The 16,683-nt window shown below is 42.6% G+C and overlaps 1 protein-coding gene across 7 annotated transcripts in view; it reads right to left on the minus strand.

Annotated features, from left to right (window-relative positions):
- Positions 1–2,130: 2,130 nt before the first annotated feature.
- TESMIN (testis expressed metallothionein like protein) overlaps positions 2,131–16,683 on the minus strand; it is a 103,121-nt gene continuing 88,568 nt past the window's right edge. For 4 of the 7 annotated variants that reach the window (XM_053289890.1, XM_053289867.1, XM_053289850.1 and 1 more), the window contains 4 exons: positions 16,348–16,407; positions 6,563–6,700; positions 4,343–4,506; positions 2,131–2,410 (listed from right to left, as the gene is read on the minus strand). In XM_053289890.1, the coding sequence (XP_053145865.1) occupies positions 2,215–2,410; positions 4,343–4,506; positions 6,563–6,700; positions 16,348–16,407 (558 nt within the window). In that variant the 3' untranslated portion in view covers positions 2,131–2,214. Of the gene's footprint in view, positions 2,411–4,342; positions 4,507–6,562; positions 6,701–16,347; positions 16,408–16,683 lie in introns of those variants that run through there. The other 3 variants (XM_053289872.1, XM_053289857.1, XM_053289896.1) reach the window with 2 other exon arrangements.

Raw genomic sequence — 16,683 nt, forward strand, 5'->3', positions numbered from 1 at the left:
TTCGCATTAAAATGAAATCAAACCAATCAATGATGTCATAATCTCATCTGCTAATATGGTGCGTTTTTAGTTTCCACTGTTACTAGGCTAATTTTAAATAATATTTCCTTGAAAACTGTAGAAGTTACAACAATGATTCTTGTGCGAATGTAGTTATGGGACTGAAACTGAAATCTGAGTTAGGAAATCCACATTACAACTTGTCCACAACTACATATTTTTATATTTCATATCGATCTTCAATACTGCAATCTTGAACATTGTTTAGAAGCAAGTACTACTGGAAACTGTTGGATGATTGATTACTCTTTTAATATCACCTCTGCCCCTTGGTATAATACCAAGGATATATGAGTATATAATCCCAGTTAGATTACATGTAAATGTGGGTTTGCCAGGATGTGAAGGTATTCATCCATTTAGCACTGCAGAAAGGATAATATTTTATGATAGATGTGTTGTACTCTGAAAAATAGTATTATTATTACTAGAAATGTTGAGCTGGAGGGATGGTAGCCTCAGAAAATGACCAGAAAGTTAGAAATCCTATCTCACCTGCACTATATATGTGAGAATTTCAGTGTCTGCAGTTTTGATTAACATTGCCCTATTACACAATCATCACAGTTTTAAAATCAATGTAGTGTTTGTAGCTGTACATTAATAGTAAATATCACTTGCAGCTAATGAATGCAATTGCTTTCTCCACTTGTGTGCCAAGCACAAATTGTGTTGAATAAACTTCGCAAGGATTCAGCATTACTTAATCCATCTATCTGGGTATGTTTAACACACCCAAATAGATTAGAAATAAATTGCTGGGCTGCCATGCACAAATCAGTTTACATAGATATTAAGAGAAAGTTCTGAAAAGTACATTGGAAGGAAGGAAGGATTTAAACCAATATCAACTGAGAAACCAATTAACTACTAAAGAAAAATAAAAGCGTTGGGTGGCAATAGACGACCATATGGTTATGGTCATTAAAGGAACAATTACCAGTGATAGATTTTCTTGTATGGTGCCATATGAGTGTGTCTTCTGATTTTTTGATTTTTTTAAAAAATGAAAATGGTGAAATAAAGTTCTTTATTAACTAAATGCCAAATTTATTGCAAATTTTGTGATTCAAAAGGCAAGATTCATTTGGGTTATGACTCAGTCATGACTTCAACCTGTAGTTTCATATCTGGTACAACTTCTTTTTTAGCAGAAGAATAAAAGCTTATTAAAGATATTTACTAGCCAAAATTTATATCACAGTTTTCATTGATACAAAACTAGTAAAGCATTGTAAATGGAGAACAGTTCTTTTTGGACCAATCCTTTCTAACAACTCAACATTAAAAATAAATAGATAGGTCAAACTGTCAAACTACATCTGAAGTACTGTTTTAGCTGAGCAAATTTCCACTGAATTCCATGAAATTATTAAACTTAAAAGAAAGGTTTGAATGAACCTATCACATCCAAACAAAATTCCTTTAACCTCAGTGATGTTAGGTTTGATTTACTGGGCATGCATTTGATTTCACAATTCGGAGTAATTCAGAAGCAATGTATTAAGTTAGTTTTCATGACCAAAAGTTTGTCAGGAAGAGTGTCCAGCCAAGATTTTAGACCTGGGCACAGTTGTGTGTCAGCAAAAATTGAGCTAGGACAGGACAGTGATTGTGTGCTAGCTGCCATCCGGCTAGGATAGCATGGGACGTGCTTTTTCCTCCATCTTTATTACAATGCTGGGTAAATTATGCCATACATTTAGCTATCCTACGTGATCATAGCTAGCACATGATCACTGAACCATCCTCCTACATTGATATTTGCTAACACATGAGTGGTTGATCTGAAATTCTGGCCGGACACTCCTCCTACCAAGCTTTTTGTCATAAGAATGGGCTTATTGTGTGTTCCACAAATGAGGTACCTGGGACATTTAGATTTAACTAATCTAGACCTGTTTTTAAGTGATTGCCCTCTTTGAGCCTGTAGTAATAGAAAGCCTACACACAGAAATCTAGATATTGCATTTTACATGTTTTTGATGTTAATCTGAAACCAAAATAATTATTAACTATGATAATATAAACCAGTGTGAGACTGAAATAAAAAGTAATAACTATTTGACAAAAATTAATTAAGTTAATCATTGCATATCAAAGGCTATCTATCTCTAACACAATTTCAGCTCATGTTTCTGTAGCTAAGGTACATTATTCAACATTCAACCCTTTGGATTTAAATTCGGAGTGCAGAATCTGTGACAGACATCTCCCAAATTCTTCTAAGATCATTTGTTCTGCTAAGCAAATAGAGTAAGCTTCTTTTTCTGCCTCTTCAGCTTGAGCCAGGAGACAGGCACATGTTGCCTCAACCACTTCCCATGATATACATGTACTAGACTGCCGGCTGGAACAAAAAAAGATGTTTATATGTTGAATATGTTTATTAATGCAAACGATAAACACCACAATATTTTCATTAACACTACAAAATACATTCAATGGCACTACTAAATTTACTTAGAGATGAACTAGATAGTAGCAGTCTTGAATCGGGGAACCTGGTTCACCTCTGAAATGACAGGAGTAATTTGGAATGGAGAAGCAGGGTCGGGGTGCTTTTTTTCTCCCATCCATTGCTTTTCCACTGCAGCCTCTTCCTTTCATCTGCTTTTTTCCAGCTGGTACCTTGACTGGAGGGAAAGTGGCCAGAGGAAAGAGGTGCAGTGGGAAAAGCAGTGGGTGGACGAAAGTACCCCTTCCCACCTGCCACTTATTCACTTCAAATCATTCCCTACGCCTGTTAGTTTTCAGTTGTATGATGGCAACCCAGGACTGCAGAGTCAGATCTGCTGTCATATAACTAGTTTAGCCTTTAAACAGGCTTCACAGAAATTGGCATGCATGGGGTCTCCCTTGGATAGCAAGCATTCAGATTTTTATTGCTGAATTAGCCAATTTCTGGAGAAATTATGACTATTAAAAATGTCTACTGGGACTTTTCCCTTGCTGATGCACCAGTCACTGGCAAATGAAAATCTGTTATTCAATTCTTCTGTAAAATGAAGCTTTTGAAGGCTTGCCTGCATTCTGCTATTTCAATTTTAGTAGAGTTACCATTACGTCAACTACATACTCTAGAGTGTCCATGTGGGCACATCTAGGGAGCTACATCCCAACCCAATTTTCAAGGGAGCACAAGAGGCCATTACAGTTGCATGTAATGTGAAACTGGAGCTGAAGGGCCCAGGGGTAACAAAACCTGCAGCCTTGGAATTCTGGTTCTGCGTAGGGAGTGACATGAGGCTCTGCTCTCCTAACTCCAATTTGCCTCGGGTTGTAGTGAGTTTCGCCACCACAACCCAAAGTTTCACGCAGCCTGCATTACATCCAAACTTGGAAGCGCAGGCTGCATTACCTCACACCAGAGTTGAGGGAGAAAGCTCCCCCTCTCTCCAGCTGTCATTGGCTATCATGAAAGAAGGAAGTTCACACAGCCAGTTCCCCCCTCCTCTCTGCAGTCTCGCTGACTGCAGGCTCCCTGCTCTATATTACATCCAAATTCGTACAGGAGAGCAGAGGGTGGGGTGGGTGGGAAACGGAACTGCGGGTTCATTGGACCCACAGTTCGGTGTTATGTGCAAATGCAGCCACTGTTAATAACAAATTGTGATGAAGCTCTGAAAACATATGCTGCATAGCATATATTCAAAAGCAAAGACACAAAGCATATAGGATACAAGCAAGCTGCAGTGTTACAGACTTACTCCACTGGAATAAGTTATCTGGAATGTACATGCCTGGAAAAACTTAGCAATCTTTAAATGAATAGCTGTGAGTTGAACAGAACACATAAAGAGGAACAAGCAGAAGTTGGAAGAAGCAACCAGCTAGACTCAAACACTGGCACTATTAACCCTGGACTTCGGGGCCAAAGTCCAGGGCCTCCACACCCCTGGGCCCCCCAAATCCTCTTGTCCTGGATGGTGTGGTGGCTGAGGACTGAGTGTGGTGACTGTAAGGCTGAGTGCGATTATGATCTGTGCTGGGTGCTTTAGAGACAGAGGGGAGAGTGGGGAAAGAAATATGTGGGATAGGAATAGGGGGATGATGCTCTTTTTGCAGCAGGGGAGGGTCCAGCAAGGGGGCCCCCTCCAAAGGCCTTTAGGTCCAGGTTCCAAAATTACCTAGGTGCACCTCTGGACTCAAAGGGTGTGCTTAAGTGACAAAGAGCTATTCCGTTCATAATTTACAGGAAATATTACTACATATACAACATTCTGCTATTTCAAGACATATTTTTAAAGAATGATATTATACTTGTAACCTTAATATTCACCTGTCTTTTCTGGTTTTCGATAAAATTTCAAAGTTAGAACATGATACAGAGTCATTTTTAATCTCCATATGGTTTGACATGTTCATTAAAGTTTTTCGATCTGGGCTTTCTTCATAATTTTTGCAACCAACACATTTGCAGATAGATGAACACATAATTTTAGCCTAGAAGGTAAAACTTGCTTTAATTCATAAATATATCAATGTTATCAAATTTAAATCACAAAAAGATATCAGACTTTTCTAACGTCTCAACATATGCAATTTTCTTTGGAAGTAAGTCCTACTCAGTTCAATGGTGCTTATTCTTAAGTATGTGTGCATAAGATTGCAGCCTTGGTGTAGCTGTAGCATAAGCTCAAATAACCACAGAAGGCTATGGAAAGGCTGTTCAAGAATTTTTAAAGGAGGCTTTCAAGAGAGCATGGTAAAACAAAAACATGGCAATAATTTGAATCTCCTCAGAAACACCCTTGATATGTCTGTATTTTTAGTCTCCCTTTTTGTGGACTGCGGAAGGCTCTGCTGGCTCAGATGTGTAGAAAACAGCAAGTACAAAGAAGGAAATTGAACCTCCCTTCCAAAGAGCATGAACAACAACAAATATAGGGCTATTTCTAATTATTTCAAGTTTTTGTTCTAGTTCTAGTCATATCACTTGGAGAAATTCTAAGGAGTCAATGTCATGGGATTATGTTACTGGCTGATTGATATGTATTTAAAATATTTTCATCCCACCTTCCAGCATAAGCTTCCAAGGCAGGTAAAAATTAAAGTTAAAAGCCATCAATTAAAAGATAAAGAACATTATTAATTTTAATTAATTTTAAAAGTGCAGAAATTGAAACAGAAATGCACTCTGAAAAACAGCACTAATGGTAAAATAAATTTGACATTCAGACTAACATTGTGCTAGAACAACATACAAAGTTGTGCACGTGCATGAACATCGCATAGATGCATCTATACTCATAGCTGCAATATCTTGCACTCTTGGTCAGCTTGAACAAGTATTGTGCAACACAGCAATACATAATGCGGACCTCTACTTCTGAGACTGGCAGTACAAGCACACCCTGTTGCACTAGCACAACACTAATCTAGTATGCAAGCTCCATGTTTGTACAAGCACGTCCACACAAGTACAGCATTAATTTGATGCTAGCCAATGTCCATTAAAACCATTGTTTTCACCTAGCACTAAAAAAGCTTAAAAAGTAGGTGTCAGCTGAGAGTTGCAGGCCAGAGAATTCAGTCAGGGTGCCACTGCTAGGCTTCGTATGGGCAAATTCATATGGGAGCAGATGGTCCTTCAGATACCCTGGACTCAAGTTGTATAGGCTTTTATACTTTAAATTGTATAACAAAATGTTGGTGAAGATTTGTTAATTCTAATTTGACTGCCATATGTTGAACTAATTGAAGTTTCTGAGTAATCAAGGCAGTCCCATGTACAATGTGGACTAGTAGAATGTAGCTGGGCATGTAACTATTATACACTCATTTCCCATGTATGCTAGAGTACAAGTCATCAAGGTCATAGACACTTTGTAAAATGGAAAAGTCCTATACTGTACAAAGAAATTCTCAAACGTTATGGCTATAATATGGTCATATGGACACAGCTATAACCTCCTTTGAATTTGTGATTACTGGTCTGAAGGAAGAAAGACAGTATTTGTGCCTTGGAACTTATTATATATTTTATTTTAAATATTTATTAATCGTTTTTCAAAAACTTGGGACTACTCATGAAAAAATAATTGATTCCATACACATCCATTTCTGTTTCTTATGCTGCTCAGAACTCTAGTGGGACCATCTGAATACACAGGGTCTGAGAAAAGAGCAGATATATAACACTGATGTTCCCTCATACAGCTGTTGTCCTGCCTTGTAGGATGGATAGTCACTCATTGTTTCATCAACTACCAAAGAAGCACATTGTTGCCTCAGCTATGCTCATCCTTATATACTGCTCCTCAAGACTGTGGAGTAAGGGGTGGAGTAGGACATGTCCTCTCTGCCAGGTATTTTTCCATTCACAATCTTTTCAGCTAGCTTTGAGCCATGTGCATCTGATGCCTCCAGCTTCCCCTCAGGAACAGACCCTGTGAGATTATTCCCCTCACATGTACCTGTACCTTTTCCCGGGTGGATAACCTCCCACCAATGCCACACTTTTACAAAGCTGAATTAGAAACTGTCACTCTCAACAAACCTCAAAACATTCACAGTAATTCTTTAGGCATCCTGAACGCTTACAATTACATCCTTTATTATGCCTGGGCTTGATATCTCCTAGTTTCCCTTTTCCAATCTTTGGCAGGAAAGCTTCTGGGTTTCTGTCAAGACAAGCCTAAAACAAAACACTTTATTTATACAGAAGATAAGAAAAAGAGGTTGCTTACCTGTAACAGGTAATCTTTTTGGTGATCCATGCTCACTCACAACCTGGGCTTTGTACCTGTGCAGTAAGCCTCACAGTAGAATGCAAAGCTCCTTGATGCACTCTTTAGCTTTGCCAAATCATGATCACCTTTCTCCTTGATTCCTGCCTGGCCATTGCAATGAGTGAAGAATGTTCATAGACGGAGTCAGCTAAGTCACTATAACTGTGAAGGTATCCTAACTAGTGGGGTAGGCCAGGTGGGTGTTGTGAGTGAACATGGCTCACCAAAAAGATCACCTGTTACAGGTAAGTAACCTGTTTATCTTTGAGGTATAATCCATGTTCACTCACAACCTGGGTGAGTAACAAGCTCACCAAGATGGAGGTGGAAGCTAAGATTCTGCTAGAGTACTTTTTTTTAGAATAGCCTGACCAAATTTGGCCTGACCAAATCTGCCAAATGGATTTCCACAGCATTAGTGCTTAACAAAGGGCAGATTTGAAGACAACGTGGCTGATTTAAAAATTCCTTTATACTGATGCCAGTCATGTGAGCTGCCAATGTGGCCACAGCTCTATAGAACATGCTCTGATCTTCGAGGGGAGTTAGACTCCTTGTTGGTTATAGCACATGAAGATAAGTTCTATGAGCCAATGGGAGAGTCTTTGTCTTGAGACAGGCTGATCCTTGTTCTATCCTTTATAGACAGAACGAGAACAAAGAGCTTGTTGGTTCATCTGAATGGTTTAGTCCTATTTAGGTAGTACAGAAGAGACTATCTCGCATCCAGTGAGTGCACAGATTTCCTCAGAAAGGTGGAGGGGTTCTGGAATAATGTAAGTAAAATGATGTCCTCATTTTAATGGAAGTCAGAGACTATCTTTGGAATGAAGGAAGGCTCTGTCCGGAGAACATCTTTGTTAGGGTAGAACTTGGTGTACGGAGAGTCAGTGCAAAGAGCTGTCAGTTTGCTGACCAGCTGTGCCCAATGTCATGCCAACAAGGAAGGTGACTTTCAGACAAGAATGGGTGTTCAGTGAGAAAGGACAAGACCAATGAGACACTCCATGGCTTGATGGGTTCTCTGGCAGGTGGAAAGAAGTTGTTTACACCTTTGTGGAATCTTTTAGAGTCAGGATGGAGAAAACTTGAGTACCTGTTCCAGCCTGGTGCCTTTCGGGAAGTGCTACTAGATGGACCTTGAAATATTTATTTGTTAGTCCAGAACGCTTTAGACCTGTCAGGTATAGAAAGATCTGACAGATGGTTTCGTGGAAGAGGTCAAAGCCCTTGGAGGCAGCATGTGACGTGAAACATTTCCACTTGCACATGTAATAACAATGTGTTGACTCCTTTCTCTCATTCAAGAGGATGGTATCTAATTGTTGGCCTTTGAGGTTGTCAGATTCAACAGTTGGAGGTCGGGGTAAAGGATGTGGCCTGCCTGTTGGTGATGGTCTTGAGACAACTGGAGCAGGAATCACAGTCGCTGTGGCCACCACGGGGTGAGTATGATGCAATGAGTATTTCCCTGCAGTATCTTCCCAATGACCTTTGAGAGAAAGGGAAAGGGAGGGAAGAGGTAATAGAGATACTTTGTCTAGGGCATCTGAAAAGTGTTGCCCATGGAGTTCAGTTTCACTCCCACTCTGGAGTAGTACGTCTTGCATGGCGCAGCGGGGAAATGGCTCGACTACCAAGCCAGAGGTTGCTAGTTCGAATCCCCGCTGGTATCTTTTCCAGACTATGGGAAACACCTATATTGGGCAGCAGCGATATAGGAAGATGCTGAAAGGCACCATCTCATACTGCACAGGAGATGGCAATGGTAAACCCCTCCTGTATTCTACCAAAGACAACCACAGGGCTCTGTGGTTGCCAGGAGTCGACACCAACTCAACGGCACACTTTACCTTTACTTTACATGGGGAAGAGGTCCACCAGTAGGTTGATTTCCCACTCAAGTTGATTCGAAGGTTCAAAGTCCCTGCTCAGAGCATCTTCCAGAGTATTGTCCATGCCTTTGATGTGAAGGGCAATGGAGTGGGTGTGATGGCCTATCCTCCAGTCCCAGAGGTGCAGGGCTACGTTGCATTAGGGACCTGTAGACTGTTCCACCCTGGCAGTTGAGACAGGCTTTTGTAGTCCAAGAGAACCTGGACCACTCAAAGTTGTAGCAGGATGAAGGATTTCAAGGCAAGAAAAATTGCCAGAAGCTCCAGGAGGTTGATATGAAGGGACCGGTGTTGGGGGGTCCAGACACCTTGGGCATGCAGGCCCCGGATGTGCACTCCCCAACTTATCAGAGAGGCATCTGAAGTCAGTGTTAAAGATGGTGTCAGCAGTTTGAAAGGCATACCTCTCAAGAGAATGTCCAGCTTGGTCCACCAACATAACGATTTTAAGATGGGTGGTGGGAGAACCTGACATATGGTCTGACTATTGGAATTCTCTTTGAACACTGTGCATACAAAGCCTTGTGTGGGGCAGTAGTCGTGCAGGAGGCCAGAAGACCTAGCAGCCTTTGTATTGATTGAGCCCTTTGCTTTGGATAGCGAGTGAATGAAGAGATTAGGTTTGTTATCAGTTGTTTCCTTTCTCCGGGAAGGTAAGCTCTCTTTGTATGTGAGTCCAAGATTACCCTGATGAATTGAATAAGTCATTGTGGTGTTAGAACAGACTTCTTTAGGTTCACTGACATCCTTAAATCTGCTAGCAGGTCCAGCATGAATGGAACCTGAGAGACTAGGGTCTCTTTGATATTAGTAAGCAGTCTAAATTTATTTATTTATCCGATTTCTATCCCACCCCTCCAAAAATAGCTCAGGGTGGTTTACACAGAGAAAGAATAAATAAGGTAAATAATAAATAAATGTTAAATAAAGGTAAATGGAGACTCCCCGTGTCTTGAGATGTGAGATAATGATGCTGACACACTTTGTGAAGACATGGGGGCCAGGGAAAGTCCAAATGGGAGTACTGCATATTGATAAGTCTGTTGACCCAGTGTGAAGCATAAGTACTTCCTGTGTGGGGGATGTATCCCCACATACAATTCTTGAGATATAATGTCACAAACCACTCATCCTTCGTGAGTAAAGGAAGAATAGTCTGTAAAGAGATAATCTTGAATTTCTTGACCTTTACGTATTTGTTTAGGTTGTGAAGATCCATGATCCATCCTGTTTGAGCGTACCTCAAATAATAGCCTGTCTCCCATTCTTCTGGGGGAACAAGCTCTATAGCCCCTTTCTCTAGTAGGGAGTATACCTCTTCTTTTAAGGTAGGAGTTAAGTGGGTGTATTTTATCCCTGTGAACATGGGGAGGCTTACGAATTTGATGGCATAGCCTGTTTATATTATGAACAACACCCAGGCATCTGATGTTATGCAATACCAAGCATGGGAGAAAGGGGCGAGATTAACAGAAGGGAATAAAGTCAGAGGTACTTCCAGTGCTGAAGTGGAAACAATCTGCTTGGAATGGTCCTGAGGCTTCACTCTTTGCTGTTGCCTGTGCTGTGGATTGTACTGATGCTTAGACATATATTGAAATATTTCTTGTAATATTTATGGACAGGTTATTTATATTGGAACTTTTGCCTGCCAAAGGAGCTATATTTTTGAGAGAAGGTCGATTGCTGAGGGGTAATAGTAAAAGTCCACACAGTATAGCAGGACTTCTAAGTCCCCCTTTAAAAGGTACCCTTTAAAAGTGGTTATTCTCTTTATTTCAAATCAAATCTCTTTATTTTGGTCAGAGACCAGCATGAGATTAAAACAAATGTAGAAGAGAAAACAATAAAACTTCTACTACAAACAATAAAATCAAATAAAATTTAAAAAGTCCTCCTGAACATAGCTCAGGGTACTGAAAGTACTACTAAAAATACATAACTAAGAATAAAAGGAGACAGCAATATTTCATACTTATGAAACTATTACACACAAATCAAAACCCAAACAGTTGCCTTCCCGACTCCTGGATCTGAGAGGGGTTAAACAATTCAGGAGCTTGGGAAAATTTTGTTGTTAGATTTACTGATGATATACAAGTGATCCCAATACCTGCGTGCCCACCTGCAGTTAGCAACACTGTATTCTCTTTATTTAGCAGGGGGAGAGCAACGGGCCCTATCCAACCCCAGCATCCCTCCAGTGGCTGTTGCTGGTGTCTATCAGATTGTGAGCCCTTTGGGGATAGGGATCCATCTTTCTTTCTTTATATCTATGTAAACCGCTTTAGGAACTTCTGTTGAAAAGTGGTATATAAATATTCATCATATTCATATGCTTCATCATTTCCACCATTTCATCTATCTGCGCACTCAAGAGGCTGTCCCCTTCAAAGGGCAGATATTTGATCTTGTCCTTCATGTCACTTTGGAGGGAGGTAGAGTGCAGCCAAGTGTGCCTGTGGAGATATACAGCACCTGCTAGAGATCTTGATTTAGTTTCCACAAGGTGCTTTGCTGTGCTCAGATGCTGTCTGGTGATGTTGGCAGCCTTGGCTAGAGCAGACTGAAACTTATCTTTAAAGTCCTCAGGGACATCTTTCAAATCTTTCTTGAGAGTGTCCCAAACTGAAATATGGAATTTGGCCATGCAGGCCATGTAATTGGAGATTTTCAGGGCCAAGCAAGATGAGTAGAATCTGCGACCCATAGCGACCAGCTTCCTGTTTTATAGGAAGAATGCATTCTTCCTGACTTACTATGAAATCGCACAGTCTACCACCAGAGAGTTAGGGGTGTGTGTGTGTGTGTGTATTCTTAAACAAGAAAGGGCAGGATTCCTCTTGGATCCTGTATAAATGTTCAAACCTCATGGAAGTGGTAGTAGAGGCAGATGGGGCATCCCAGCACACTTTAGCAGAGTTGACAAGGACCAGGAGCATAGGTAGAGATGTAGGCTGAGCAGCTGATGAACTGGATATTAAATTGTATACTGGGTCCTTAATTTCAGATGTTGGTGCTTTCAATCTAGGCCTAAAGCCTTAGCCATTTCTGTCACCTGAACACGGTAGGACCTTGTCTCCTCTGTAGGTGAGCTCAGTCAGTCAGTCATCTTTATTCGGTCAATTGACCAGCAAATATAGGTGAGCTCAATGGTAGATGGGTTATGGTCTCATCTGGAGAAGGGTTTTTGGTAGAACAGAATCTCTTTCAGACGAAGGACTGGAGCTGTATTCAGAAAGATCCTCTCATTCGGGCAACTTTTCTGGGGCAAAAGAGTGGTGAATTATCTCGACATCAGGATCTGTCAGGTGGGTAGAAACAGGAGATGTTGTTCTCCCTTTGCCCACAGGAGCTGAAATCATTTTGGGCACTTAAAAGGAGATATAGGATCAAGCAAGAAAAGGGATCCTGGCCTTTCACACGAGCACCTTTAAGTTTCTCAGACAGCCATAGTCTATATTAATTGAAATCATAAGGCAGAGCAGGTGAAGGCATATCATAGGAATCCCTATATTGCTGAAGTCCCCTAATATAGCCATGGTTGAAGGCCCCAGGAGAGCTCCACTAGTCCATCGGATGGGTCATGGAGGCAAAATGTGGAGCAGAATGGTGAAATCGCTCCCTCCAAGTTTGAGGGGGGAAGTAACACGGGATCACCTTAGCAGAAGAAGCAGTTAATGTTTTAGGGACTTGTAGAGGCTCTGAATCATCATTCCCATCCAGGCGGAAGCCCTTAATAGTGGAATTCGATGGGATGCTAGTAGATGTTTCCAAGAGTGATTCCAGGTTCCTTGAGGTATATTTGTTCCCCGACATCGGGGACATCTCCCAGGATGACTGACTCCCTTCCTTGCTAAGAGGCTCATGCAAAGAATGGGCTGGAGACAAAGCCAGTCAATGACAATAGATGAAAGCACCATAGGCGTAGTCTTTAGTGGGGCAGTCACAGTTGATGTCGTTAAAATCAGCACTGTTGTAGTAATAAAGGTGATGCCAGCAACGAACATTACCAGGTGAGGTGATGTCTGATACAGAAGAGGTCGGCATGATAATAGCCAAAGTCGTGCCAGACTTCAGCATTGCTTGTCAATGTCGAAGGGAGAGATCCCCAGTAAGCCCCTTGCACAGTGGAAGGCGGGTGGGTATTGGGGGCACTACTTTGCAGTGGTTCCGTTCCTTCCTTAGCAGGTACTTTCAGTCGATGTGCATTGGTGCAGAGTGCTCTGCCCCGTGGCCACTCCTTTATGGGGTCCCTCAGGGTTCAGTTCTTGCACCCATTCTTTTTAACATCTTTTTAACTGGCCCTATCCACCACCAGCACAGTCCCTCCAGTGACTGTTGCTGGTCTCTATTTTATGTTTCTTTTTAGATTGTGAGCCCTTTGGGGACAGGGATCCATCTTATTTGTTTATTTCTCAGTGTAAACTGTCCTGAGCCATTTTTGGAAGGGCAGTATAGAAATCAAATGAACAAACAAACAAACAAATGAAACCACTGGGACATGTCATCCACCTGTTTGGGGTGAGATTCCATCAATATGCTGATACCCAGCTGTATATTGCCACCCCAGGCCACTCCGGAGATGCTGTTTCTGTGCTTGCCCAGTGTCTGGAGGTTATTAGGATCTGGATTGGCCAGAACAAGCACAGATTTAATCCCACCAAGACTGAGTTGCTTTTGCTTACTTCTCAACCTGGCCAATTGCCAAATTTGAGTCTTTCTCTGGACGGGGTTGTGCTGCCCCTGAAGGAGATGGTCTGTGACTTAGGGGTCCTCTTGGACTTGTGGCACCTGCTCGAGCAGCAGGTGGAGGCCGTGGCCAGAGGTGCCTTTGCCCAGCTTTGACTGGTCCACCAGTTGCAGCCTTATTTTGACCGGAAGGCCCTGGCAATGGTAACTCACACCCTCGTCATCTCTCATTTGGATTACTATAATGTGCTCTACCTGCGGCTGCCTTTGAAGACGACCTGGAAGCTTCAGTTGGTCTAGAATGCAGCGGCCCACCTACTTATGGGCACTAGAAGATATGAGAGTGTGACACCGCTCTTGTGGTCACTGCACTGGTTACCTATTTGCTTCTGGGTCCAATTCAAAGTGCTGGTTCTTTCTCACCTTTAAAACCCTTCAGGGCTTAGTGCCTGTTTACCTTCAGGACTGCCTCTCTCAGCCAGTCCTGTCACATCCTGTGAGATCTACTCAGGTTGCCCTTCTTTTTGGTCCCTGGTCTTAGAGAGGTCCATATTACTAGGGCACGTAGAAGGGCTTTCACTGTTGCTGCCCCACTACTCTGGAACTCCCCCCCCCCCGATTTGGTCTGCCTCCTCACTTTCAGCCTTTAAGTCTTTATTGAAGACATTTCTTTTCCAATTAAAACAATATATTGGATGGTGTTCTTGTTGTGTACACTGCCCTGAGTCTGTGGACTGGGCAGTATATTAAATCTTTTAATTAATAAATAAAATAAATTTTCTCTATGACAAGGAGCTCAAGAAGTAAGTACGGTGGCCATTGCCAAAGTCATCTTTGATCCCGAAGGACAGTTGTCTTCAGATTTCGAAGCTGCTCTTGGTCCTGATAAGCAGCTGTCAGTCAACATCAAAGCCATGAATGTCGAGGGACCTGGACAGTTTGGCACTGGAGTCGGTGGTCTAAGTGTGGTCTTGTAAAGTGCTACCCTCAGACAAAGTTCATAGCTTTTCTTAGTTTGCCTTCAAAACGTCAAACAGATTTTACAGGCATTTATTTACATTGTGTCCTTCACCCAAACAAATTAAAAACTTGTTGGGTACCCACAGGAGGTACACATGAAGGTTTTTCTACTGTCCATTAGAGCGACCAGGGACAAACTGTAATCAGACAAATATCACCAAAGAAGACAAAGCCTAAGGGAAATCCAAAGAGTAGCCAAGAAAAAACAGTCTGAAGTTAAGCTGAAAATCCAACTGTCATGCACTGGCTTGGGATCACAGTATCCAACCACCTCCCTTCCTCTGATCCTGTTCATAGGCTGTGGAAGTGGCCTCAGAAGTGCTGGTAGGGTGTTTTTTTTTAATCATCACCAGAGACTCTAGGCCCAATTCACTCCCATCTCTTCAGACCTCCTCATCCCTGGCCATCCAAGCCTTAAATAAAGCACTGCAATCAGGGCAATCCCTACCACCCTCTCCCGACTCTGCCCTCTCCAATGTAGCTGCCTGCATCCTCCCTCCTTCAGCTGTTTCCTGTCTGGCCAGCTGTTGAGACCCCGCCTTCGCCTCTTTGCCACCAGGAGGCAACCTGTTGGGCAATGCTGGCCAATCCATGGTATGTGGGTTCCTGTGTGTCCTGGCTCTCCCTGGCAACTGTGTAGGGTCCCAGCTGAAGTTGCCTGTACCCAGGGCCTGCATTGCCTCCATCTTCTGCGCCCCCCACTGGGTGAGTCCCTCCCATGGCCAGCGGGAAGGCCCGACACCAACACTGAAAAAGCTAATGAATGAGGAGAGAGGAGCAAACCCTTCCCAATGCAAGCAGTGTGGCGGTTGAGAAGGAACAAAAGAGAAAGGTGCTCTCCTGCCAAAAACAATGGCCATGCCACATGTGTGATTCAGCAGAGCTGAAGAGCTATTGAAGGAGCTTTGAATTCTTCTGCAAGACGTATTGCGCAGGCACAGAACCCTGGTTGTGAGGGAACATGGATCACCTCAAAGATCTATTATTCAAATAGAAGGAAAAGTATAGTTTTTATACTTTTTAATGTATTTCTATGTATGTATATGTATGTATTTTATGTATGTATGTATAAAATATGTATGTATTTTATACTTTTTTATACTGTATTTCTAAATTATCCTCAATGCAGGCATTGTCTTGTTTCAATTATATTTTCATTTGTTTGCCTACATCCAGCCCATCACTGATTCCACATTAGTCCAATACTAGTGTCTGCCCACTGTCTTGCTTGAACCATTGGAGAGATGATGGCTCTAGACTATCAGATCCCCTCTTGCGCCACCTTGGTGGTGCCCTTTCTGTACTGGGCATGAAGGAAGGTGTCAGGACTGCTGGTGTCAGCAGGACCCAACATCAGTCTACCCTTCACTACAGATGTATGGACCAGCTGTAGTGGAGTGCAGGCTGTTTTCCTGTCCCTTACTATGCACTGGTAGGGGCAGGAGAGAGGGAAGACAGCATCTGCTGCTGTTGGCATGGCCAGCACACCCCATGCAGCAAAGTCCAGGTGAGCTCTGCTGCATGTGGAGCCACTGGACACAGGCCACAAGGCAGATGAGTTGTGAGGGGTCTTCAGGCACCAGTAAGAGGAATGTTTGACCAGGTCATGACATGGTCAATGACAATGGTGTCAGCATGCTGAGGGCAGCATGCCAGCTGCAGTTTGTGTCCATGCACTGTATGCACAGACTTTGCATCTGGTTGTGAGATGGAGCCTAGGACTAGGGAACGTAGGGGGCTCCCCCCTGCAGGGCCTGCTGCCACCGCAGCTGCTCTTATGGAGAAGGGCTGCAAGATAGCAGCCTATCTGGACACATCATCTCTAGGGATGTTGAAACATGGTGGAACTCCACCTTTCATTAACCAGAGTGACCAAGGCACTTTCAGTCCCAAATCCAGTCTGGAAACCAGACTGAAATGGATCAAGATAATCAATACAGGCATACCTCGTTACCTGTGGATCCAACATCCATGGTTTCACGAATCTGCAGCCAGGGAAATGACATCTGGACTTGATATACACGGAAGGGAAGGTTTAAATGTATGTATCTGCTGGTTGGGGGTGGCCGGAAATTACCTCAGAGGTTATTTCCGGTCACCATTTTGAGTACAGAAGCCATTTTATGGCTCATTCGGTTAACCCCCCTGCCCCCCGAAAAAATCACAGAATAATGGAAAATTTTGGACTTCTGGGGGAAACTGCTGGAGGCCTGTGGAGCATGGTAGGGGACTTTATTTTGAGATTTTTGCCCATTTTCCACAATTTTTATAAGATTTTCGAG

Source organism: Hemicordylus capensis, chromosome 1, assembly GCF_027244095.1.
Source record: "Hemicordylus capensis ecotype Gifberg chromosome 1, rHemCap1.1.pri, whole genome shotgun sequence".
Lineage (NCBI taxonomy): Eukaryota > Metazoa > Chordata > Lepidosauria > Squamata > Cordylidae > Hemicordylus > Hemicordylus capensis.